Source organism: Carassius auratus, chromosome 13 (assembly GCF_003368295.1).
Source record: "Carassius auratus strain Wakin chromosome 13, ASM336829v1, whole genome shotgun sequence".
Classification (NCBI taxonomy): Eukaryota; Metazoa; Chordata; class Actinopteri; order Cypriniformes; family Cyprinidae; genus Carassius; species Carassius auratus.
This window is the reverse complement of record NC_039255.1, coordinates 2,615,325-2,641,757: the sequence shown is the minus strand read 5'-3', so window position 1 is coordinate 2,641,757 and position 26,433 is coordinate 2,615,325. Positions and strand designations below refer to the sequence as shown.

The 26,433-nt window shown below is 36.1% G+C and overlaps 3 protein-coding genes across 5 annotated transcripts; 1 reads left to right on the top strand and 2 right to left on the bottom strand.

Annotated features, from left to right (window-relative positions):
* Positions 1–913: 913 nt before the first annotated feature.
* LOC113112339 (dnaJ homolog subfamily C member 12-like) lies at positions 914–3,555 on the bottom strand. The gene is made up of 5 exons (XM_026277808.1): positions 3,432–3,555; positions 3,031–3,109; positions 1,967–2,106; positions 1,784–1,880; positions 914–1,699 (listed from the first exon to the last, which is right to left on the bottom strand). The coding sequence occupies exons 1-5, from the start codon at positions 3,507–3,509 to the stop codon at positions 1,626–1,628; spliced, it is 468 nt and encodes a 155-aa protein (XP_026133593.1). The 5' UTR covers positions 3,510–3,555; the 3' UTR covers positions 914–1,625.
* A 636-nt stretch (positions 3,556–4,191) lies between these two features.
* LOC113112328 (NAD-dependent protein deacetylase sirtuin-1-like) lies at positions 4,192–13,651 on the top strand. The gene is made up of 9 exons (XM_026277791.1): positions 4,192–4,447; positions 5,417–5,530; positions 5,606–5,844; positions 5,930–6,082; positions 7,337–7,484; positions 7,587–7,666; positions 8,334–8,520; positions 9,752–10,327; positions 12,680–13,651. Exons 1-9 carry the CDS (start codon positions 4,225–4,227, stop codon positions 12,940–12,942), a joined length of 1,983 nt encoding a protein of 660 aa, XP_026133576.1. The 5' UTR covers positions 4,192–4,224; the 3' UTR covers positions 12,943–13,651.
* An 8,177-nt stretch (positions 13,652–21,828) lies between these two features.
* LOC113112332 (cyclin-J-like) lies at positions 21,829–25,936 on the bottom strand. Of its 3 annotated transcripts, XM_026277797.1 has the most exons (6): positions 25,586–25,890; positions 25,130–25,205; positions 23,993–24,203; positions 23,549–23,848; positions 23,294–23,453; positions 22,352–22,694 (listed from the first exon to the last, which is right to left on the bottom strand). In XM_026277797.1, the coding sequence occupies exons 2-6, from the start codon at positions 25,196–25,198 to the stop codon at positions 22,352–22,354; spliced, it is 1,083 nt and encodes a 360-aa protein (XP_026133582.1). In that variant the 5' UTR covers positions 25,199–25,205; positions 25,586–25,890. The 3 variants fall into 3 exon arrangements, with proteins under 3 accessions (XP_026133583.1, XP_026133584.1, XP_026133582.1); XM_026277798.1 differs by lacking the exons at positions 23,993–24,203; positions 25,586–25,890 and adding an exon at positions 25,897–25,936 and having other exon boundaries at positions 21,829–22,694; XM_026277799.1 differs by lacking the exon at positions 23,993–24,203 and having other exon boundaries at positions 21,829–22,694.
* Between the last annotated feature and the right edge of the window lie 497 nt (positions 25,937–26,433).

Below are 26,433 nucleotides of genomic sequence, written 5' to 3'. Positions count from 1 at the left end.
ATAAAAGTATTAATTTCTGTCAAAAATAGAAAGAAAAAAAAATTCAGCTTTGGATCACAGAAAGATATCTGATTAGAGAGAGAGAGAGAGAGATTTAATTGTATTTATTTCACAAATTATATATGTATATATATATAACGTTAGAGGCTTTGAAAATATATAAATAGTGCAAGTGTTAGAGGGCCTTTTAAAAAAAAAGTAAATAAAAATAATATAAAAAAAATCACGGAGTGAAATCAATCATTATCTGTGTTTTAATACACTCACATAAAATCAAGATGCATCAAAAGTCATTTTGATGAAAAAGTCAGTCGATATCTGATTAATTTAAAATGTAAAAATGTTTAAATAAAATAAAAATAGTAGTAAATTTGTTAGGAAAAAAAATGCATTTAGGAAAACCAACAGATTCAAACAGATTTGGCATGGATGGATGGATAGAAAAATGCCTTTAGTTCCGTAAGAAGAAAAATCTGCAGGTTTATAAAGGTTTAATACAAAATGAAAGAATTAGTAGAAAAGTAAATAGATAAAAAATATTTAATATGTAATCTTAAAGAAAAAAAATACAACCTCTATCACTCCCCAACTTGAAAACTATTCATGCTGATGGAATTATATCACAGTTTGGATCCCTAATGTTAGTAAAGAAATGGCAAGGGTTTGATGAACTGAAATCATCTCTCCTAAACTCTACACCTATGAAAGAGAATCAAGTGAGATTATACTGAATAAACTATTCAATTTAAAATAACATTCTTCCATCAACTCAAATTACATCTTTCAGTTGTGTTGGAATATTTTGAGTTTATCCAGTGGAATCTTCATCTTAGAGGTTACTGTCCCTTTAAATCCCTTTAGGATTGGCTCAGTATATGTACTGTATGTAAAAAAAAAATATTTCACCTATTTCACAATACAAAGTTTTATTTATGCAACATTGGCTGACAATTAAGAACAACAAACACACACAGATATAGAAACACTTGGAATGGAAGTGACCACAGATACACATACTTTACACACACACATATATGTATATATAAATATGCCTCAAAATGTTGATTGCACAAGGAACTCAAATCATAAACACATTTCTACATTTTGTTTCTAAAAATAAAATTATGAATAAAAAAGTGATATTTTTAAGACACTCCTGGCTTACATGTTGTTACATTTATTAATTGAATGTGATTTTTATGGTTATATATTAATTATTATTATTATTTAATTAGTGATATATCCATTCAATAAATTATTCATGACACATATTAATTCAAATAAACTTTATAATTATTTCTGGTGCAAATCTGCAGGCTTGAAAACATGTTTTACTCATAATTCAGGAAAATGATTCTGATAGGACATTTAAGGCATATTAATATCAATAAATGTCATAAGTCTCTAGATGATTTTCTCAATATTTAGATTTTTTTTTTTTTTTGCTTTAATGATGCATAACTGGTTTTGTGCTCCTGGTTTCGTGCACATATGTTAACATCCAACAAAACAAACAAACAGAGAAAGTCAATCTTATGCCATAAATGTTGAAACATTGAAAAGTAAATGACTTTGGAACACATGCACTTACACACAAAAGCATAGAATAGAACAGAACATATGCATTATATTTCATAGTTCCTGAACTTGTGTAAAAGGCCTGAAGGAGCTGCACCAGTCCAGCGAAACCGATGATCCGCTGTGAAGCAGAAACACAACAGTCAAAAAAACTCAATCCTTTAGAAGTGAAGGACTGTAAATAGTCATAAAACCAGTCTCTTACTGGATGGCAGCGAGGATTCAGACGGTTTCTCCTCCGCTGGATCTTCTGCAGCCTCAAGCATCGGCTCTTTCTTGCTCCTCGAAGCCCAATGCATTGACTGAAATGTGATTTTCGGGAATACAGTAATGCAATTATTATAAAATGTTCTAAATTTAATGAATATATCACCTAACTAAGACTCACTGTTTTAACGGAGTCACTGAGCGCTTGCCACTCGCTGAACGGGATTACAATCTGACTTCTGAGCCAGAGATCGTAACTCTTTCTTTTCTTCTCATCTGTGAGAACATCTTTAGCTTCCTGTAGCTTCTGGAAGTCCTCCACTGTGAAGAGTTCATGTGTGAGAAACTTCCTTTATTAATGTTCCTGGGCTTACTGTGAATAACTCATCAGTTATTGAAAAAATATATATAATAATAATAATAATAATAATAATAATAATAAAAAAAAAAAAAAAAAAATATATATATATATTATATATATATATATATATATATATATATATATATATATATATATATATATATATTTTTATTTATTTCTGTTTCTTTGTAATATGTCATCATGTTATTTTAGGTGAGTGCGAATCAAGAAAAAATAAAAATAAAAAAATATAAAATATAATAAAAAAAACTTTAATAAATAAATTTACCAAAAAACAAATTATAAATATTTAACTATTAAAAAATAAAATTACAAAAAAAAAGTAATTTAAAAACGTGCCAACACAATCCATTGTAATTAAATCTTTAAATATTATATTAAAAAAAAATTATTAATCATTCATAAAAAAAAATAGTTTTTATTTTATTGCATTAATTACTAAAACACTTTGTTGACTTTTTTATATAAATTATAATTAGACAATTTAGTTGTTTTCAAATTACATCTTATTGTGAATTATTATATATTATACACTGTTGTTATTATGCTAATTTATTATCAATATTACAGTTTTTCTTCTGTGTTTTAATCAAATAGATGCAGCCTTGATGAGCAGAAGAGACTTCCTTAAAACACATTACTGATCTCAAACTTTTGAACAGCAGTGTAATAATATATGTGTTATATAAATTACTTTTTTGTAAATTATTGATTCAAACAGATCAATAATAGTCCAAAATGTGGTATTTTATGGGAAACAACTCACAACCTTCTGGAAAATCTAAATCAACAACTGTGAATGTTTTCAGACAAAAATCATTGCAACTCATTCAAATGAATATGTTAATCATGGAGAATATTACCTGCTCTGGGGTTCTCTGGGTGTTTGTCAGGATGACAGGCCAGAGCTCGCACTTTAAACTCAGTCACGATCTGTTCAGTCTAAAGAAGATGATTAGTGTCACAGATCAGCATGTGATGACTCTCTAACACACATCGATGAAACTAAATCAGTTATTATTACCAGCATGATGACTGACGTCACACAAATCAATATGCTGTTCTGCTGTTATCAACTTTTATTCTGTCACATGCATGTTAATGCAATTATCAAATGTTTTTACATTGTTTACAATAGATTAAACGAACACACATGTTGCATTTGCGATTATAATAATAAAACGTTGCCTTTATAAACTAGCGGAAATAATCGAACACAAGCCGTAAAGGAACTCTGAGGAGTTGTAGAGAGTCGCGTGTTCACCGTTGAGAGTTCATCGCAGCCGAGAAGCCCGTAATAATCTTCCAGATCCTCCCGTCTGCAGCTCAGGATCGACTCCATGCCTCCTACACTCCACCGCTACACGACAATACCGTAAACTCTCGTGCACGAGTCCCGCTGTCTGTCGGCCGTGGTCTACAGAACGCGCGTGCGCGCAGCTATTTGGAGTTTTACGGTAGAAGTACTTTTAAATGACGCAGACGCTCTGACTACACTAAAATACCAGACTTCTGATTGAAATCTGCAAAAAATTACAAACAAAATGACTTTTGATGCATCTTGATTTTATGTGAGTGTATTAAAACACAGATAATGATTGATTTCACTCCGTGATTTTTTTAATATTATTTTTATTTACTTTTTTTTAAAAGGCCCTCTAACACTTGCACTATTTATATATTTTCAAAGCCTCTAACGTTATATAATTTGTGAAATAAATACAATTAAATCTCTCTCTCTCTCTCTCTGTGTGTGTGTGTTAAAATAGTACTAATAATACTATTTCAAAATAGTTAGCATGTTGTTTTGGCTATTCTGTAGAGTTTTTTTTCTTTTACTGCCAAACAGGATTCAACAGCATATTTCTTACATGTACACAGTTCGTAAGTACAAATTCGAACACAATTAAAATAATAATAATAATTAACAGAACTTAAAAGAGAAAGATAAATGTATTTATGCATTTTGATTTGCTCCTGTCCGTCTGCTCGTGACGTGACGTCACATGATTACCGGAAGGTCCTCTCGCTCCTCCTCCGTTCACTCCCTGGTGAAGATGGCGGACGGCGAGAATCAACGGGCCGACACCGCCGACGCCGAGCCGCTTCCGAAGAGACCGAGACCCCTGGATCCGCCCGGTGACCCGGAGCACAGCGCGGCTGTCGGAACCGAGCCGATGGAGGCGGAACCGGCGCCGAGGACCGAGTCCCATCAGGCCTCACTGAACAACAACAACCATCAACGCCGCACCGAGACCGAGCCTGAGCCGCAGCTCTCCGGTACGACCGTCCCGAGCGCTCGAGTCCGTTTACTGATTATTTTGGGAGATTTTAAGATAGTTTTCTCTCATGCTGAGCCCACAGTCAGGTTCACTACAGTTCACTCCGTTTTACCCTGTTTTTAATTTAGTGTGGTCTGTATTATTATTCAATATAATAGCAACTAATTTTTATTATTATTATTAATTTATTTTATGAAACATCTGTTTAATTATTCAGTTGCTAATTATTATCATCATCGGTGGAGTTCGAACTTTTATTTGATACTAAAAAACTTGTTTTAAATGTTTTTTTTTTAAATATATTTTATCTATTATTATTTCGATTTTAAGCCTTTTATTATTTCATATATTTTAAATAATGATTAAATAAATGTTATTTTTAATCTTGTAATTATAAGTAATAATTATCTAATAACTTTAGTTTTCAATTAGTTTTATAATTAAGTTTTTATTACTATTATTAACGTATTTATTAAATTATTTATATATTTATTATTATTTTATTTTACTTAAAACTCAATTTCATTCTATTATTATTGTTATGTATTTAATATTATTTACTTTCTCAGTCATTACATATTATTATTGTTTTTATACAATAATATATAGCATGTCACACTTCTGTCACTTGTCTTGTCAACTTTATAAATATTTCATGCTTTCTTTCTACATTTATTTGCATGCTTTATTAAAAGCATTTAGTCACTGTAATAATGCATTCATATTTTTTTGTATTAACTGGTTCAATAAACCAGCTGAAATTTCACATTAAAAAAACAAAACATCAACACACAGTCTTGTTCTACCTTGCATAATTATTAAAATATTTTTTCATTAAATTAAAATATAAAATAAGTGAATCAAATATAGAATCAAATGCATTATTCTAAGCACTAAATAACCATTTATTCTGCTATAGTTGCTGTTACTCGATCTGAAATCGTGTTTTTGTCTGTTTTGCACACAGACCATCCCAATGGTTTCACATCACCTGATCTTCTTCATCATGATGATGATGATGATGATGACGACTGCTCGTCTCGTGCCAGCTCCAGTGACTGGACGCCTCAGCCACAGATCGGTAAGCTCAGTCAGTGCTCTCCTCCGTGTGAGGTGTGTGTTTTGTGAGTTAAACTGAGGCCTGGTTGTCTTTCAGGCTCGTATCGGTTCATTCAGCAGCACATCATGAGAGGAACCGACCCGAGGGCCATTCTGAAAGACCTGCTCCCCGAAACGGTTCTCCCGGCGGATCTGGACGACATGACGCTGTGGCAGATCATCATCAACATCTCAGAACCGCCCAAAAGAAAGAAACGCAAAGACGTCAACACGCTGGAGGACGTGGTGCGGCTCCTGACGGAGAGGAAGAAGATTCTGGTGCTCACGGGTGCCGGGGTGCGTCTCTGAGATCTACTTTAAATCACACACAGACTCTCAGCATGTTTCCAGGATGTTGAATTCTCCTCTTGTTCTTCCTCAGGTGTCTGTTTCCTGCGGGATTCCTGACTTTCGGTCTCGAGACGGTATATACGCTCGACTCGCTGTGGACTTTCCTGACCTCCCTGATCCTCAGGCCATGTTCGACATAGACTACTTTAGAAGAGATCCAAGGCCTTTTTTCAAATTCGCCAAGGTTCGAAACACTGCGTCTTGCCATAAATGGAAAAATATTACTGCGTTGATGCTTTTCAAGTACACTGCATGCACTTTTTTTTCATGCACTGGTCAATTTAGGCTTCTATAGCATTTCAGAGTTGAAAGAAAACCGAGTAAATGCACTTAAATGCACAAATGCACTAGATTTCAATCACATTGCTTTTATTTTTCCTAAAATAGAGAAAACGGTAAAATTCTGAAATATTATTGTCATTTAAAATAATGCTTTTCTATTTTAATATACTTTAAAATGTAATTTATTTCTGTGATGCTCCGCTGTATTTTCAGCGTCATTACTCCAGCCTTCAGTGTCACATGATCTTCTGAAATCAGAATAATCTACTGATTTATTATCTGTGTAATTTCTTTCAGGATTATTTCAAGTTAAAAAGAACATCATTTATTTAAAATTGATATCTTTTCCAACAATATAAGTCTTTATCATCACTTTTCATCAGTTTAGCACATGCTTGCTGAATAAAAGCATTCATTTCTTTCTAAAAATGATGTTACAAAAGATTTCTATTTTGAATAAACGCTGTTCTTTTTAACTTTAAATTCATCAAAGAATCTTGAAAAAAGTATCACAGGTTCCAAAAAATATTAAGCAATATGAATCATCATATTATTCTGATTTCTGAAGATCATGTGACACTGAAGACTGGAGGAATAATGCTGAAAATACAGCGGAGCATCACAGAAATAAATTACATTTTCAATTAAATTTAACTAGAAACCTGTTATTTTAAATTGTAATAATATTTCACAATATTAAAGTTTTTTTCTGTATTTTAATTCAATAAATGCAGCCTTGATGAGCAGAAGAGACGTCTATAAAACGCATTACAAATCTTACTGACCCCAAACTTTAAAGGTTTTTATGGAAGGGAATACTGACAGTATTTTTAAATTCATGGAGTCGTAAGAAAAACATGCAAAATCCCCTCTGAAAAAAAAAAACTAACTCTAATATCAAAATCAAATGGAAATGTATGCAAAGAAGTCAATATTTAATCAGATCATTCATAATTTGCATATCTAAACATAGCATTTAAAAAAAACAACTTGTAGTACAAAACAATTGTCTTAATGCATTGTGATTAATCACCTGGGATATCTAAGTTTACATTTATGTGTTTGCATGCACTTATTTCTGAAAATTGCATGCATGCCATTAAATCTATGCATGAAGATAAATACCAATATCGTGTGTATCGTGCTCATGATGTAGGAAATCTACCCGGGACAGTTCCAGCCGTCTCCATGTCACAGGTTCATCTCGATGCTGGATAAGGAGGGAAGGTTATTAAGGAACTACACTCAGAATATCGACACGCTGGAGCAGGTGGCTGGGATCCAGAAGATCATTCAGTGTCATGGTACATCTACTAGTGATAATTCCTCTAATAAACCTAGAGTTTAATATTCAGTCACTATCTAGACTCTTTCTTTATCCTCTGTGTTTTACGGTTTAATTGTAGGTTCTTTTGCGACTGCTTCCTGTCTTGTCTGTAAACATAAGGTTGACTGTGAGGCCATAAGGGAGGATATATTCAACCAGGTATGATTGAGTATGAACATTTAAAGGAACAGTTCACCCCAAAAACGAAGATTTGCTGAAGCTGTCCTCACCCTCAGGTCATCCAAGAATAAGATGAGTTTATTTCTTCATCAGATTTGGAGAAATGTAGCATTGCATCACTTGCTCTGCAGTGAATGGGTGCCGTCAGAATGAGAGTCTCACAAGTAATCCACAGCACTCCAGTCCATCAGTGAACATCTGGAGAAGACAAACGCTGAAACAAATCCAGCATTAAGATGTTTTAAAGTCTATAATCCATAATAACACTTCCTCCAGTGAAAAAGTGTTCTGGTCTGAATCAGGAGAGAAATCTGCAGTGTTTAAACAGCTCTAAACAAATACGTGGCTGGATTTTGAAGTGAGAGACAACAAAGATGCACTTTTTCACTGGAAGAAGTATTATTATGTGGATTATTGATTTGTTTTTTATCAGCTGTTTGGACTCTTATTCTGACGGCACCCATTCACTGCAGAGCAAGTGATGCAATGCTACATTTCTCCGAATCTGATGAAGTAACAAACTCAATCTCGAATGCCCCGAGGGTGTGTAAAATGAGCAGAAAACTACATTTTTGATTGGGCTGCTCCTTTAATATGTGCCTGCGTTTGTGTCGTGGCTCATGAAACCGTCGTTGTTCTGCTGCAGGTTGTTCCTCACTGTCCGAGGTGTCCGGCGGATGTCCCGTATGCCATTATGAAACCAGACATTGTCTTCTTTGGTGAGAACCTTCCGGAGTTTTTCCACAGAGCCATGAAGCAGGATAAAGATGAAGTGGATCTTCTCATCGTGATCGGCTCCTCGCTGAAAGTGCGGCCGGTGGCTCTCATTCCCAGTGCGTATGTCTGCAGTAATCCGGGTTGCTTTTGCATGTGAAAATAGACTTATTGTGCTTGATAACTAACTATTTTGTGTGGCTATTCAGATATGATGCATCAGGTTGAGACAAAAAACAAATGTAGAGCTATTCAGATTCAAGTGTTGTTTTTGAAGCTTAATCAGCAATTTAGTGGATACTAAAGATGGCATCATTGTGTTTTCATTTATGATGCTTTGATACTGGTAGGTATTTATATACAGCAGCGATTCTCTAAAAAATTACTTCTTTTTGTCCCCCTGTGAACTTAATATTTCTATTTAATAACACGTCTCCATGTTTACGCTTCTCTCTAATGTCGGTTAATTGTCACTTTGCATGTAGTTAAACAAATTAAATAATCTTTTTCAAAATGTTATTTTTATTATATATACGTTATTTAAATATTTTTTATATTCTATTACTTTTGTAATTTTTGTGTTGTGTTAAATTTAAGATGCGTAAAACAAATGCAATCAGATATAATTATTTTTTGTAAAGTTTTCGATTTTTAAAAACGCATTGCATGCAATTTCATAAAAATATATTTTTTAGTATTTTTAAATATTGTATTTGGTTGTATTTATTTTTTGTTTTATTTAAAATAAATATGGTGCATTTAAATTAAATACAAAAATATATGTAATGTATAAAAATTTTTTATGTTATTTTAATTATTTTTACTTATTTTTTATTAAATTAATGATAATAAAAAAGGCAAAAAAAGCAGTCCGATATTCTTTTTTGTAAAGTTTTACATTTAAAAAAACTCATTGCATACATGTTATTTCATTAAATATATTTTTTGATATTTATTTTTGTAATTTATTTTAAATAAGTATGAATATAATAAAAAAGTAATATATGTAATGTATAAAAAATTAAATAAGTTATTTACATTTATATAAAAAATGGAAAAATAATAAAGACAAAAAAACTTGCATATAAAAGTTGCTTAAAACAAAAGCAATCAGGTTTTCAATATCTCATTTCATTTCATTAAATATACTTTTTAAATAAAAACGTTCTTAAAAAAAAAAAATTGATTTAATAAATTTGCTTTATGGAAGCGTGGAAGTATGGAAAACTGTTCTATTACATAGAATTCACATGGTTTTCTTATAATATTCCATTTTATGGTTTAAAATGTGTTTTTTTTGTTTAGTAATTTTACCTTTCATTTGTTTTGTACATCTGTCTCCCTCTGAAGGCTCTATTCCTCATGACGTGCCTCAAGTCCTGATCAACCGCGAGCCGCTGCCGCATCTGAACTTCGACGTGGAGCTGCTCGGAGACTGTGACGTCATCGTGAACGAACTCTGCCATCGTCTGGGGGGCGACTTCGAGCAGCTGTGCTACAACTCGTCCCGTCTCAGCGAGATCACAGAGAAACCGGCCGCTGAGAGCCCATCCACAGACCCCCAGGGGCCTGAAGATCACGCTCGGCCCGTCTCAGGAGCGTCAGAGGACGTCCCAAACACTGAATGTCAGGATTCACTGTCTCCCAAGAAAGAGGAGGAACCGGAAACAGCATCTTCCCCAGCAGCACGAAGAACAAGCCCTCATCCAGAGCCGGCACCAGAAACTAACACAGACCCAAAAGAACATTCTCCGAAGACGGCGAGTCCCAGTCCGGAGAGGAGAGTAGCGTGTGACCCTACAGAAGCACTGGACACTACTGATGACGTGAAGGAGGAAGAAACGGCTGATCCTCACCATGCTGAAGTGCGGAGACGGTGCTGGAGAAGCCGAATCTGTCAGAGTCCAATTAGCAAACGACTCGGAGGTAAACCCATCTTTAAGATGTACCTGCTGTAATTATCAACGAATATTGGCTAAACGGGCTGTGATGTAGACATGGTGGGCGGAGTCAAACAGGCAGAGATTTAAAATGTGTGCGTGGGGCTAAACAGGCAGTGATTTAGAACGGGTGGGCGGGGCTAAACAGGCAGTGATTTAGAACGGGTGGGCGGGGCTAAACAGGCAGTGATTTAGAACGGGTGGGCGGGGCTAAACAAGCAGTGATTTAGAACGGGTGGGCGGGGCTAAACAAGCAGTGATTTAGAACGGGCAGTAATGTAGAACGGGTGGGTGGGGCTATACAGGCAGTGATTTAGAACGGGTGGGCGGGGCTAAACAAGCAGTGATTTAGAACGGGTGGGCGGGGCTAAACAGGCAGTGATTTAGAACGGGTGGGCGGGGCTATACAGGCAGTGATTTAGAACGGGTGGGCGGGGCTAAACAAGCAGTGATTTAGAACGGGTGGGCGGGGCTAGACAGGCATTGTTGTAGAACCGGTGGGAGGGGCTAGACATGCAGCGATCATTCCATGTTTGATAATCGTTTTTATTCTAAAAAAAAAAGTTTTCCGTTACGTAAAACTATTTTAGTTTTCATTTATATAATTAAATTTTTATTATGATGCTGTTTTTAATTTATTTATATATATATATATATTAGTGCTGTCAAAATTAGCGCGTTAACGCATTCGATTAATTTGAAATATTTAACGCGTTAAAATAAAATAACGCAATTAACGCGGTTGCAGTTTTTTTTATTTCCAGTTGTGGCCTATGTATGTTCAACGTGCAAAGAAATATGGATAAGACCAAGGAAGGACTTTTAGACGGAAAGTTTCAGTATAAAACTCTGCCGGATTACTCTTCAGTCTGCCACAAGAAACATTATGACTGTATGACTGTAACAGTGCGTAAATCAGACCTTTCTGTAACGCTAACGTTAATAAGCTTAAACGAAAATAAAGAAATAATTGTGTAGCGGAGTATATTTTTGTACACAGTGCGAACTGTCAATCACTCCTGTGCTGTCAATCACTCCTGTGCGCGTGCATCACTGTCCTCCTCAGCTGCAGCAACTTGCGCTCTCTCTCTTCATCAAGCTTTAAAACAAAAAGGGGACAAAAAGATCATATTGTCTTTGTGCATAGGCTATAGATTAATTAGATAAATGAATATCTAAATTTGTGCCTTGCCGTCTACTGTATTTTTTTAGAACTTAGAAAAAAGATGCTGCGGCCAATGAACCGCCAGCGGGGGCTGCAGGACGACTCAACCTCCGCAGACAGTTTTTAATGTTTATCAGACAATAAATACTCAAGATTTTGCTTTAGTATAATTCACAACGAGTTTCACACACCTTCTCCGGCCACGTTGAGTTGTTGACACTTAACAGTGGGAAAAGCAACACATGCGCTATTCACTTGTATAACTTAAGGGTGAATGGGTAATGTAGTTTCTGCTCTGGGTGGGATGAATTAGGAAGCTTGCATTGTGAAGGGCGCTCTGAAAATCGGCAGTGCAGGTAAAATATTAAGACCTCTATTAAAACAGATGTCCAAATGAGCGAACCGGTACGCTACAAGCACGTTCTGGGCGCACAGAGAGGTGGCGGTACGCTCAAGAGCTATATTTGGAAGTGGCGGTACTGAGTACTGGTGCATACTGGCCCACTTAAAGCACTGGCAATGACTATACTTTGGAATGTTTTTGCAGTCCACTTAGAATTCAACATGGAAATCATTTTTGTTTTTTATTGGCATTGATTGTTTTGAAATTCAAATGGTACTTACATGCCTGTGTTTTTATTTCTGTAATAAATATGGCTTTCAAGCCAACAGTTAATTTGGAGGATATTGATGGTTTATTGCAGGTATGTTGTTTACATGAGAAAATCTGTGTTACAAGTTAAACAAAAATTCCAATAAACAATCATATTTTTAATTTAAATAGTTGCTTTGTCTTGAGTTTGCATTAATTATTTACATTTTACATTTACATATCCAAAAAGTTTCAGTCTTTTAATTGCGATTAATCGCGATTAATTTTAAAAAATTGTGCGATTAATTAGTTAATTTTTTTTAATCGATTGACAGCACTAATATATATATAATTATTATTATTATTATTTTTTTTTTTTTATGTTTTATAAGTTTACATTTAAATTGTTTGAAGTGATCTTGGTAGTAGTGAGTTTTGAAAGATTTCTCTTCATCTCTCATAAAGACACCGTTCATATAAAAAGATCATCAGATATTCATTTTTATACATGCTTGGTAGATTTGAAGTGTCCGAACACTCATTGCATGCATGATTTAATTTGTTGCTTTTCTGTTTTGCAGCCTCACAGTATTTATTCCAAGCACCGAACCGCTACATTTTCCACGGCGCCGAGGTCTACTCGAGTTCAGAGGACGAGACGTCCAGTTCCTGCGACAGTGACAGTGACGGCTCTCGCTGCAGCGCAGACGCTTTGGAGAATGAAGACAGTGACGGAGAAGAAGACAAAGACACAGACGGCCAGGCAGAGACAGTACAGGACCATGAACACAAACGCCTTCAAACAGACTGCACAGCAGAAACAGACCCACCATCCACACAATAACTCACCAGCACTCGCTGCATTTAATCTACTCAAGCCTCTTTTATATATTTTTGTATTTCCCTCCCTCCTAAACATCCTGTTATGTCTTCTAATGCATGCAACTTCTTTCTTTTGTTCGGCTTATAACCCTTTTTGTTTTTTCACCTTTGCATTTTTAGATGTAAAATATGCATTTAATTCCGGTGAATGTTTCTGCCTGAGAATTGAACTTGCTATGTAATTGCTTGGGATAAAAAAGGGAATGATTTTCAAACCAAAGATTACTTTTCTGTATTGTTTCTTGTTGGATCTGTCCAGTATGTTCACCAAACCGTGGCATTTTCAGACATTTGGCAGCTATGGTCAGCCTACTGTTGAAGTCTTTTATACTCTATTCATCAAACAGATGTTTTCAGGACATTATTTACATGCATTCACACTCTTGTACTTCCTGTCCTCAAGCACTTAGTAAGTTCTGAATCAGTTTTTGGTTATGCTTGTTTGGTTAATGCTCTCGTTGACTGTGCATTCAAATCTTTATAACACTGTTAAGTTTTAATATCAGCACGAATTCACGATTCCCTCATGCTGAGGATGCAGTTTTGGTTGTATGTTCTTAAACTCATTTTTTTAATGTTTAAAAAAAAAAGTTATGTCAGATTTTGTGTTTACGTTAATGTGGATTGGCAATGCTGCAAAAGAGTAAAACAATACTTTTTGACTTCACAAATGTAGCATTTTTGACTGTTATCACTCGCCCATTCATGATGCATGCAAGTTTGAATTAAGAATGATGGAGAAGTATTCTGCTTCGTAATATAATATGAAAATCATAGGTAGTCCTGTAGGCCTGACCACAGTTGCATTTCTAAACTATTTCGTACCGTTGTATTTATTTACTGCATATTTATTGCATGTTTGAATCATGAGGTCACATGTTTTCTATTTATGTAGTTTATTAAAGCATATTGCAGTTATAGTTTCAAGTTCAAGGATATGATAGATGACTAAAAGGCAACTAGCAATAATTTAGTGTAATTACTAAACAAATTACAATCCTTGATTAAATAACTGACCTTGCAGCCTTTTTTTGGTGGAAATGACCGTTTGAATATATTAAGATATATATATATATAATGGATCTAGCAAGTGTCTATAACAAATCCATTAAGACTTATAGAATATTTTAATGAATATAAATATGTTCATAATTCTTAAATAGAATTGAAAGCATTTTGTGTTCATAAAAAATATTTTTTATTAATAAAAATTTATAATATTTTGTTAACATTTTTATATTTTTTATTAATTTTGTTTTGTTAAACTACATAATCTTTTTTTAATTGTTTAAATCATTTAAATGATTTTATTTATATATTCAGAATATAGTTGTAATATATTACAAATTCATTAAGATTTTGAGTAATGCTTTCGTTTTAAATGTCAGTAAATTGGAGTAGGAAAGGCAAGATTTCAAAAAGAGTTTTATCTTCAAAAGGTCAAATGGATAAATAAACACGATATTTATGCTGATGACGGACTCTTATTTTGCCATGGGGACTGTTGTTTTGACACGTCCGCCATGTAACGGAAGTCCATGTTGGATCTCGCTTCGGGTTGACAACAAAATAAGAGTGAAAGTGAAAGGGTAAACATGATGCGGTGAACGATGAGCTGAAGTGGATCTGGAGGAACATAGACTAGAGTTCAGAGGATGGAGGATGATAATCCTAAGTGTCGCGCGGAGGGGGTGTGTGTGTGTGTGTATAGGTGCAGGTACAGAGGAGAAGTAGAAGAAGAGAAGAGGATGACACCATTTGCAATGCGGGGGTGTTTTCATTTTCCTCCTTAACACATACATTTTAAAACACAAACTACGGAGTATGTTTTGGACATTATTTAACCATGTAAAAGACGAACAACATTTTTAGAATAACAACATTTCTTACTCCATGTTTTAGGGGTGCTAGCCTCGCCTTGGAGTTCGCAAAACATTTGATTCAGATCAGGTCTTTCCAGCGGATTTGCAAAGCATTTGGTTCTATCACGTAGGCTACTATATCAAGTTTTAATAAAGAGAAAAGAGGTTTCGAGACAAATTTTTGAAACAAAATAGGATGAGTTTAAATGTCTTTGTTAATTTTGTGTGATTAAGCCAGAAAGAGGGCAGTATAAAAGGGAGATGGCAAAAATTGTTAAAACACTTCTTCACTAACCTGCTCGACTGTTAGCATAACTGCTACCATGTGCTACATTAAATGTATACCATTTGATACATCTAACAATACAAATAAAACATATTTTATTTTATGTCTATAGTTGCCGATAAGCTTTTAATATAAGTTATTGTTTTTAATATAAGTCACAATCTCAACATGTACTGCTCTGCACCACAAACATCCCGTTTTGACGCGTGATTTAACGCCTCCGCAACTTTTCCACGCAAACCTGGAAGGCACAAAACATTTGATTCAGATCGGGACTCCGAAGCGCGTTTCGCGAATCATTTGATCGGGGCTTCGGAGTTTGCAAAACATTTGATTCAGATCTGGACTCCGAAGCGCGGTTCGCGCAGGGGCGTCGCTAGGCCCTTTTTAGGGGGGCTTCAGCCCCCCTAAATTTATGCCCAGCCCCCCTAAAAAATTATTTGATTAATTAATTATTGATCGCTTCAGTCCCCTTTAAAAACTCATTTGAGACGGTGGCAAGCTGCATCAAGTTCCGGCTCCTCCCCTGATCTGAGTCTGCATGGATTCAGCGCGTTTTTCAATCCACAGTGGCGCCGAGCAGAGCGAACATCAGAGAGTACAAGGTGTGTGTGTGTGTGTGTGTGCGTGTGCGCGTGTGTGTGTGCGTGTGGTGTGTGTGTTCTCGCATTCTCGCATCCAATACCAGTACGTCTTCGCTGCTTTCACTTTCAGCCTTTATCACAGTGTGACAGATGTTTTTTCTTCCAACAAAAATGAAGCGATTAACACCCATGAAAACATACTTTAGAAAACGATCATGATTTATTTTAATTTACTTTTTGAAATTGAAAACATATTATTGTGCAAAATACATGCAAAATAAATTATTAACGACACACATCATTGTCTGAAAGTACTAAATGGCACAGAGAGAGAAACATCAAGTGGAGTTATTTTGTTTTCTATTATTAAACATAATTTTGTATTAAGTAATAATGAATCATTAGTGTATCATGATACATATATTAGAGTAAGAGTAAAGGGATCTGTGAATTTTTTTTATTTTTTTTTAAGTAATTGATTTATAGAAGTGGCAAATTGATAATGATGTTATTTTTAATAAATATAAATAAATATAGAACAGATTAAACATATTGCCAATAGACAATTACATTAATACATGTTTTGTCTATATTCTTAATGAATATTAGCTGGTTAGTTAAATGATTTGAAATGAAATAAATGTTCAGGGGCTGACTTGATGTATAACCAACCGTATTGTTGATTATAAAGGCTAAAAAGCTAAAAATTAATAATAATAATAATAATAATAATAAAATATAATAATTTATATTTCATTGTAGATGGATATACAACATTTTTTTTGTTGTGCGGGAGTAGGTCTGCAAATGAGCAACAGTCAGGTGAGAATAGAACAGACAGCCTCACACACACACACACACAATACCACTGTGTTCCCAAGATTCATTGCAGTCATTGAACCCTTATGTTGTTTTTAATTTTCTGCCAATTTCCACGTACATTTCATAAGAAAAAGCAGTGGTATCATCAAAGGATAAACATGAATGTCCTAATACTGAATCAGGAAGTCTTTATTGTAAAAAAAAAAAAAATAAAAAAAAAATCTACATTCCCAATTCAAAATTTTCCAGTGACTGGTCACATCTAAAAAACTGTATTAGTTTTTTTTACAGTGTTGTATATGGCTCAGTCAGTACTCCTACTCCCATATATGAAATACAGGGAATACAATGGAATAGTGGATTGCAATAAGGTTAGTAGTATACAACCCTACCCTAATAGTAAAATAATATTTTTTAATCATACCCTTATTGGGGGCTGAGCCCCCCTAAAATCAAAATCTTAGAATCGCCCCTGGGTTCGCGAATCACTTGATCGGGGCTTCGGAGTTTGCAAAACATTTGATTCAGATCGGGACTCCGAAGCGCGTTCTGCGAATCATTTGAGATCAGGTCTTTCGAGCGGATTTGCAAAGCATTTGATTCTATCATGTAGGCTACTCAGGTTTTAATAAAGAGAAAGCAGGTTTAGAGACAAATTTTTGTTAATAGCCTGTTAGTAATCACACAGTCCATAGCATCAGTAACTGTATAATTTAGTAAGGGAAAATTAAAACAAAATAGGATGAGTTTCAATTTTTATTTTATTTATGTAGCAATGGTCATCTTAATCTCTGTGTAGTGTTCAGGGTATTTCAGGACCCTAAATTAAATTCTATTTCATCTAAATGACATGACACTTAATGACTTTACCAAAACAGAAATTGGGATGTCTGATTGTATATTAGTGTAATAAAATCACTCAGAATGCTCATATAGTGCTTTTGTTTAAAATTGTAATATTAAATGTTTTCCAGTAAATGGCAGAAATCTACCACTTAAGTACGGCAAATTTTTATATGACCATGTATGAAAGCAAGAAATGTAGATATACTTTAAAGTTAACTACATATTTATTTTGTATAAGCATTTCATATAAACAGGTAATACTGTTTTTTCCAAAATGTAAGATTTAAACAAATTCCATATCAACTGTAAAAACATTAAAGGAAGTGATGTTACAATTCATGATTGTCTAGATATTGGTGTTTTTAATTTCACCTCTTAAAGCACTTCTTTTATCAATGCAAGTATCAGTATTCAACATTCTGGGATTAAAACATCGAAACATTATGCATTTGTAATTGCAGGTTAAATGCATTTATATCTTGCATTAAACAGTGTGTGTAAACATCTGTCGGGGTCTCTAGAGAGCGATGTGTAGAGGATTAAAACTTGAGGCAGAGGTTCTTCACCGCTATGAGGAGACCTTTGACGTTAACGTTCTTCCATCTGGTCTCATCATCCACCCTGATGCTCCACACCTTGGTGCAGATGGCAAAGTGGTGGACCCAAATGAAGAACCTCTCTGTGTCCTGGTAGAGGTTAAGTGCCCTGATGTGAAAGAAATCGGAGAGGCATCCCACGTTGAGTTTATTGGGGACCATACAAAACTGAGAAAGAAACACACAATTGGCATTCCACGGTCAGCTGATGGTTACGGGCTTAGTTAACCTGGTGTGATCTTGTGACAAGTACAAGAGGTGACTTCCATGTGGAGAGGGTATGGAGAGATGATGAGCTGATCACAGAGATCACGGCTAAAGTTGTTGAATTCTACTTTGGCATATACATTAATTTTTTTCTAGGAAGAAAATAGGCATGAAAAATTTACCAACAAATGATGTTCCTGTTCTATAGTGAATGTAGTTCTATAGTGTTCTATTACAAGAAAAACAGTTACCCCAATAAGTCATGCTTCAATTAATTATATTTTATTGTAATTTATGTTATATTGTTGCAACATACCTACCCCAAACTAGAAAGATATGTCAGGAGGGGTTGGTGATTTCTGACGTGTTCAGAATCCGAAACGATATTGCAGATCATAAGTAAAAGTAAAGAGTTAGATTTTTATAAAAAAATTCCTGACTTAAATTTTCCCCCTAAAATCTAAGCATTAAATTCAGCGAGAAAAAGCACACTGAGAAGTATGTGAAAGATTATATGTATAATGTATGTTAAAACCCTGGCTAAGAAGGTAACAAAAGCTTAAACTTACTGGAAGATAGCAAAATTTGCTTATCACAAAGCAGACAAGTTACTAGCAGGTGAAGAGAAGCATGGTGTCACTAGCAGGTGTGTAGATGATGCTGATGTCACTAGCAGGTGTGTAGATGATGCTGATGTCACTAGCAGGTGTGTAGATGATGCTGATGTCACTAGCAGGTGTGTAGATGATGCTGATGTCACTAGCAGGTGTGTAGATGATGCTGATGTCACTAGCAGGTGTGTAGATGATGCTGATGTCACTAGCAGGTGTGTAGATGATGCTGATGTCACTAGCAGGTGTGTAGATGATGCTGATGTCACTAGCAGGTGTGTAGATGATGTTGATGTCACTAGCAGGTGTGAAGATGATGCTGATGTCACTAGCAGGTGTGTAGATGATGCTGATGTCACTAGCAGGTGTGAAGATGATGCTGATGTCACTAGCAGGTGTGTAGATGATGCTGATGTCACTAGCAGGTGTGTAGATGATGCTGATGTCACTAGCAGGTGTGTAGACGATGCTGATGTCACTAGCAGGTGTGTAGATGATGCTGATGTCACTAGCAGGTGTTTTTTTCCATCTCCTTTATTTTTCCCATGCCTCAGCAAGAGCACTTAATTAACATAAAGCAAACAATAATACATGTATTATTTTGTGTTAAACATAAGACTTTAATAAAAACAACTCATTAATTTGGAAAGTTGCTATCACATTTATGCAATAATATACCAGTTACTTAGAACATCAATTCAAAGTTAAATAACCTAAAACCATTATAAAATAATTTAAATTCTGCTTGTACAACAGATGTTTGTTCAACTGCTCGTATTTCCTACATTGTTGTGGATTTTATTGATAACTTTAAATGTCTTTTTTAATTCTGTGTGACTTAAGCCAGAAAGAGAGCAGTATAAAAGGATGATGGCAAAAGTATAAAAACACAGCTTCACTAACCTGCTCGACTGTTAGCATAACTGCTACCATGTGCTACATTAAATGTATAACGTTACATCTACAACACAAATAAAACATATATTATATATATTATACTATATTTGATTATTGTCTATATTTGCCGATAAGCTTTTAATATAAGTTATTGTTTTAGTTAACACATTACACTCACCTGGGACTGGACAGCTGTTGTAATCGTGCTCCTCGACATTTACTGCTCTGCACCACAAACATCCCGTTTTGTCGCGTGATTTAACGTCTCCGCAACTTTTCAACGCAAACCTGGAAGGCACAGCCCACGGTGCGAGATCGACCGTACTCCGGTTGGACACGGATCTTATCCTCCGTGAAGTGCTTAGCACACACTACCTTTGGTCGGTGGGAAAACTATATGAAATGATAAATAGCCTACGTTTTTATTGTTTTTATTAGAACACAAAGGCACACTATACACATCTGAATACTTTTGGTCTCCGCCATTTTTCGGCAAGCGAATGAACGCTATAGCGGAAATCTGGGATTCGGAGCGAGTTCGCAAAACATTTGATTCAGATCGGGACTCCGAACCGCGTTTCGCGAATATTTTGATCGGGGCTTCGGAGCTTGCAAAACATTTGATTCAGATCGGGACTCCGAATCGCGTTTTGTGAATCATTTGATCGGGGCTTCGGAGCGAGTTTGCAAAACATTTGATTCAGATCGGGACTCCGAACCGCGTTTCGCGAATATTTTGATCGGGGCTTCGGAGCTTGCAAAACATTTGATTCAAATCGGGACTCCGAACCGGGTTTCGCGAATATTTTGATCGGGGCTTCGGAGCTTGCAAAACATTTGATTCAGATCGGGACTCCGAATCGCGTTTCGTGAATCATTTGATCGGGGCTTCGGAGCGAGTTTGCAAAACATTTGATTCAGATCGGGACTCCGAATCGCGTTTCGCGAATCATTTGATCGGGGCTTCGGAGCGAGTTTGCAAAACATTTGATTCAGATCGGGACTCCGAAGCGCGTTTCGTGAATCACAAGATCAGAGCTGCGTCCGAAATCGAATACTGCGTACTGGGTACTACATTTGAATTTGAACGTACTAGTACGTTCTATATAGTATGAATGTGGATAGTATGAATGGAATTCGGACGTACTACATCCGCCATGTTGACATTGTCACGTGACATACGTCGTCACAACAGCGCGTAAATTTAAAGAGCCCAATCTACTGAGCGAACATCGGTGATGTTTTTCGTTTTTCTTACCGCTTTCGTCTGCGTTTTTATGTCGTTTGAATTAACAATTCAAAGCAGGCGTCGGTCAGCTGTTCGCAGATCATGCCTTCGTTGACAGCTTGTAAATCCTTTACTAAAATAAATTTATTTACAATTCGGACATACTACTTGCTTCGCATACTGTTTTTCGCCTACTATATAGTATGTAAGTATGCGATTTCGGACGCGGCTCAGGTCTTTCGAGCGGATTTGCAAAGCATTTGATTCTATCATGTAGGCTAATAGATCAAGTTTTAATAAAGAGAAAAGAGGTTTAGAGACAATTTTTTTGTTAATAGCCTGTTAGTAATCCCACAGTCCATAGCATCAGTAACTGTTTAATTTAGTAAGGGAAAATTAAAATTAAATAGGATGAGTTTCAATTTGTATTTTATTTATGTAGCAATGGTCATCTTAACCTCTGTGCAGTGTTCAGGGTATTTCAGGACCATAAATTAAATTCTAATTAATCTAAATGACATGACACTTAATGACTTTACCAACAGATTGGTTAAGTCTTTCTTTTTGGAAAATTATGTTGATCCAGTTTCATCAAAAGATGTTGATCCAGGAACATGTCTTATTTGACAAAAATCACAGCGACCCTCTCTCTATATATAATCATTATCAATTAAATTAAGGAGAATGCACATCTCAGCTTGTTTTAAAAACTTTTGTTGTTGTGGTGCTTTGTAATAATAATGGTGATGCTTTAAAAAAAAAACATACAGTGAACGATGTGGTTGAGACAGAACTAATTAAACAAACAGCTTCATATGAGGATGTTTGTGTGAATCTGAGAAGTGTGAACTTTAATCATCAACATACAAACCTCAGTGGAAAATTCCAACACCCAAACCAAAAACTAGCTACAACAGAAATGTTGCATTTTTATTAAAAAATACACAAACAAACACTGTAACAAAGTGCATTTTATAAGGTTACAAGACTTCAATAGTCTGCATTCAATGAGGTAGAGCAAAATAACACCTGCTTGTGCTAGTAAAAAACACATTCTTTTCTTATACAACGTTACTTTGAACTCCAATGATGTCTTCATTTATGAAAGATGGCCCTAAATAATAATACTGGAGTAAACTTAATACAACAAATGAAACACCACAAGGCAGCATTCAGTGGGTAATGCACAACAGCACTAGAATATTGCAGATCTCAGATTACCCCACACCTCATGAACGTTACAGTGATTTAAATTAACTAGCTTTCACCCCAATCATGTAAATTAAAAAGGATTCAGAATTCAGCAGCTGAAGTGGTTTGATTCAAGTAACATTTAAGAGCAGTGTGCTTGATTTATGGTGTTTGCAATCCCACAATTGCACACTTGATTACAAACAGTGCAAACGGTCTGATGCTTTTCTGTCCGGTTTCATCACCTGTCGAAGCAGGGAGCAGCGCAGGGGTACAGCGGGTTCATCTGGTAAGCTCTGCCTGGTACGTTGACCTTAGCATCGATGCTCTGTGTCTGTGTGAGCCCATGCAGAGGTGCCGTGGAGACCTGCATTGAGGCCGTATGTGTCAGATATGTTGCAGGACCTTGAGAGGACACTACCAGCGGCTGGCAGCTCTGCTGCATGTATTGTGTGTTCGGCCGCTGCATGTACTGATGCAAGGACACGCTCGGTCCCTGGACGGGATACATCATCTGTGCAGGCTGTGCACTCGGCTGTGGGCATTTCTGTTTGTTTGCTTCCTTTACGTCACTGTCATGAGCACTGAGAAAGAGATGATGTCCATGTTTGTAGTGTACACTTAACCATTCAACTATAACACATTATTTTCAGTTTGAGTGCTTAAAGTGAAACGGAACGCAACTAGCTGAAATAAAGTTGTATTGTAGTTTATTTCAAGTAACAAAAAAAATGCTGAAATGCATTCAGTAAAGTTGCATATGCATCAATTCAAGTTGCATTCTGAAATGTTTCTATACATATGCATCAGTACAGTTGCACTTCTTTTACTACATGCTTTCCTTAAAAATGTAAATACAACTTATAGTGTAAATGCATGCATTTATATCTTGACTGTATGCAAGTAAATTAAACTTTATTGATGCATACGTATACAAACTTTTCAGAATGCATGCATATGCAATTTTACTGAATAAATGTAAATACAACTTGAATGCTTATGCAACTTTACTGAATGCATGTAAATGCAAATTGAACACATTCAGTAAAGTTGTATATGCATCTATTCATGTTGCATTTACATGCATTCAGTAAAGTTATACATGCACGCATTCAAACTTTATTTACATGCATTCCATTTTGATGGCTTTTGTTTTAGGACAACAACTCTGGGTGAAACTCACAGTAGAAGTCTCTCCACGCAGGGCAGCAGCTGCTCCCAGGTGTACGCTGACAGACGCTGGAGGCGCGGAGGCCAGGTCAGGGACAAATGCAGAATTACCCGTGAGGAGGCCACACACGCTGCAGCAACCAGGGACGGGACGAATCGCAGAAATGCATGGTCTTGAAGGAGAAAAATGTATTAATTTTCCATTAATAAAAAATAACAAAAACATTCAACAGTTGAAAATGCACTGCATTTGAATTAAACTCCGCACCTTGTAAAGAGACCTCTAGGAAGTAGTCAGCATATTTGGACATGTACTGCATGGTCTTCTCCATGCATACCATGGGCCAGCCGTCATGCAGGTCCATCTCATTCACGGCGACCGGCAGGTAGTACTCGATGAAGTGAGCAGCTGTGGGGAGATACAGGTTCCACTGAAACGTCTCGAGGAGCAGCAGCTCCATGTGCAGGAGACCCTGTTTGGTCAGAACTAGGTTCATAGAGCTCATGCAGCCCAGACTGTTCAGGGTCTCCAGCTTCGGGACGCGGTCTTCTCTCTCCTCAAACTTACCTGGATTAAAAACAATGGTTGCTGAGTGGTTATGGCACAATGTTCTGTGGTGTGCTTTGTGCATCATTCACAATAAGAGCAGGAATTATGTAAATTTTCTGGTGATGTTACAGTCACGATCAATAATGGGAGTTTGACTCTTACTGGCCAAAAGCAAGCAGGACAGTGCAACCATGTGAAGCTGCTGTACTGAGATGTCATAGCGGTCCATGAACAGGTCCAGCAGGTAAACAGCCAAGTGTCTGGCCGCAGGGCACAGCTTGAACCGATTGCAGACTATAGCAATAAGGTCTGCGAAATATCGTCTAAGACTCAGCTGTGGAGACTGTCCTTTGTACACAGGCAAGCACAGCTCCTGAGGACATCAAGTGAGACAACCACACTGCAGTAAAAATATTTTATAATACTGATATATGCAATAATCACTTTAAGTTGCACATGCATGCAATAGCCAAGGAAAGTTGCATATGCATGCACTGAAGTTGCATTTACATGAATTCAGAAGTTGCATATGCAAGCATTACGTTAAGTTGCATTATCATGAATTCAGTAAAGTTGTAAATGTAACCTCAATGCATGCATATGCAAAATTAGTAAATTCATGTGAATGCAACTTAATGCTTGCATATGCGATTTAACTTCATTCATTGAAATGTAGTAGCCGTAGGCTAATGGTTAGAGAGTCGGACTTGTAACCTGAAAGTCGCAGGTTTGAGTCTCAGGTCCAGCAGGAATTGTCACGGTGGGGATTGAATAACCAGCACTCACTAGCACCTTCAGTACTGAGGTAAGACCCTAGTATGTGTGTGTGTGTGTGTACTAGGATGGGTTAAATGCAGAGCACAAATTCAGAGTATGGGTCACCATACTTGGCCACATGTCACTTCACCTGCACCTTCACCTGTAAATGCAACTTGAATGCATGCATATGCATGAATTCAAATTAATTTACAAGAATTCAGAACTGTTACATTTGCATGAATTCACTAATCTTGCATAATATACATCCATTCATGTTGCCCTTACATATCTTTTGTAAAGTTGCATGAATTCTGTAAAGTTGTAAATGCATGCATTCAAGTTGTATTTACATAAATTCAGTTAAGTTGCACAAGTATGCATGAATGCATGCATAACATTATAAAAAACAAATAGACACTTCCACTACTATGACAATTATGTAATTATAGATTTGTGCAAGGTTCATTTGCACAAACATGCATGACATCATAACACATGGTAAGTGGCACCGAATAGCAACATAATAACAGGAATACAAACTTTGTAACGCAGGGCCTGATGGATGTCCTCTGCAAGTTCCCCTTTCCACCACTGACCCTCCAGCTCCATTGGGCTCCTGGAGTACATGAGGTATGAAGATCAGATCAGCTTCATTGAGCCACAAACACCTCAGTCCATCCCAACACAAAACAAAACTCCAGAAACAATCAGCACTGATGACGGTGAGACCGCTGAAGGTCTTGATTGGTCCAACACACTTCTTCTCAATCAGGAGGAGAAGATCATTCTCAATGTGCACAACAGTAATCGGGTCAAACCAAGCAATGCAGATCACAGGCAACATAACAAGAACCAATGAACGGAATCACATTCTAGCATGAATAAACCTACTGTAAACCAAAGAGGCAAGTACAGAATAGCGCTACGAGCGTAACTTTAAAAGGGGAAAAGCAGACGATAAAACCTTTCAGTGTTTTAAATTAGTAGAGAACTCACCCCACACAAGGACGCCTGCATGCAGACAGAACAAACTGACTCAGATAATCAAAGTGTGAATCAAAGCAAAGTTTGCACTCTGTGTTCACGAACAAAGTAACAATTCACACTACACTGCTAGCCCATTGACACACTTGGGTAAAGTTGGTTTTATATTCAGACATTCGGACTTCCGCGTTCAATAACTTTGTTAAAATGCACTTGAAAAAGACACTTTCGGTCAAGTATCATTACCGACCATGATGAGTACATTTCAGAACACATTTTTATGTCGAACTCTACGTTTTAAAGACGCTGATAAACACGCTTACCTCTATGGAGTGTCGTGACGTCATCGCCTATCTGAGGGACTATCTACAAATTACGTGTTTCTATTAAAAATAAATAAAAACACAACTGTTTTTATTTATTTGCCTGCAAATGAATAAGAACTGTGTTGATTTGTTGGTTTTAACAATTATATAATTTATTTCAATAGGTTTTGAAAGCATGGGTCAACTTCTCTGAAGCAAGTTGGAACATCTAGTCTGGACACTACAGAACATACTAAAGCCCATGTCTTGCTGTTTTATTCACCTCTGTTTTTCTGATTTTAAGTATGATAAAGACTTAACAGTGTAACAGTGTTCTCCAGGTGTTGAATGAAAATGCAAAAAGGCTGAACTCTTTTATGTTTTTCTGTTTTATGACATCTTTGTTTAACATTAAACTCACAATTCATGTGCATTGATTGATGTTTACATTCCTGCAGAAATGTCACTTTGCATGGTACTGAATCCATCAGATTATTGACAAGTACTCAGAAATCATGACAGCAAACACGATGTTGATTTTGGATGAACATTTCT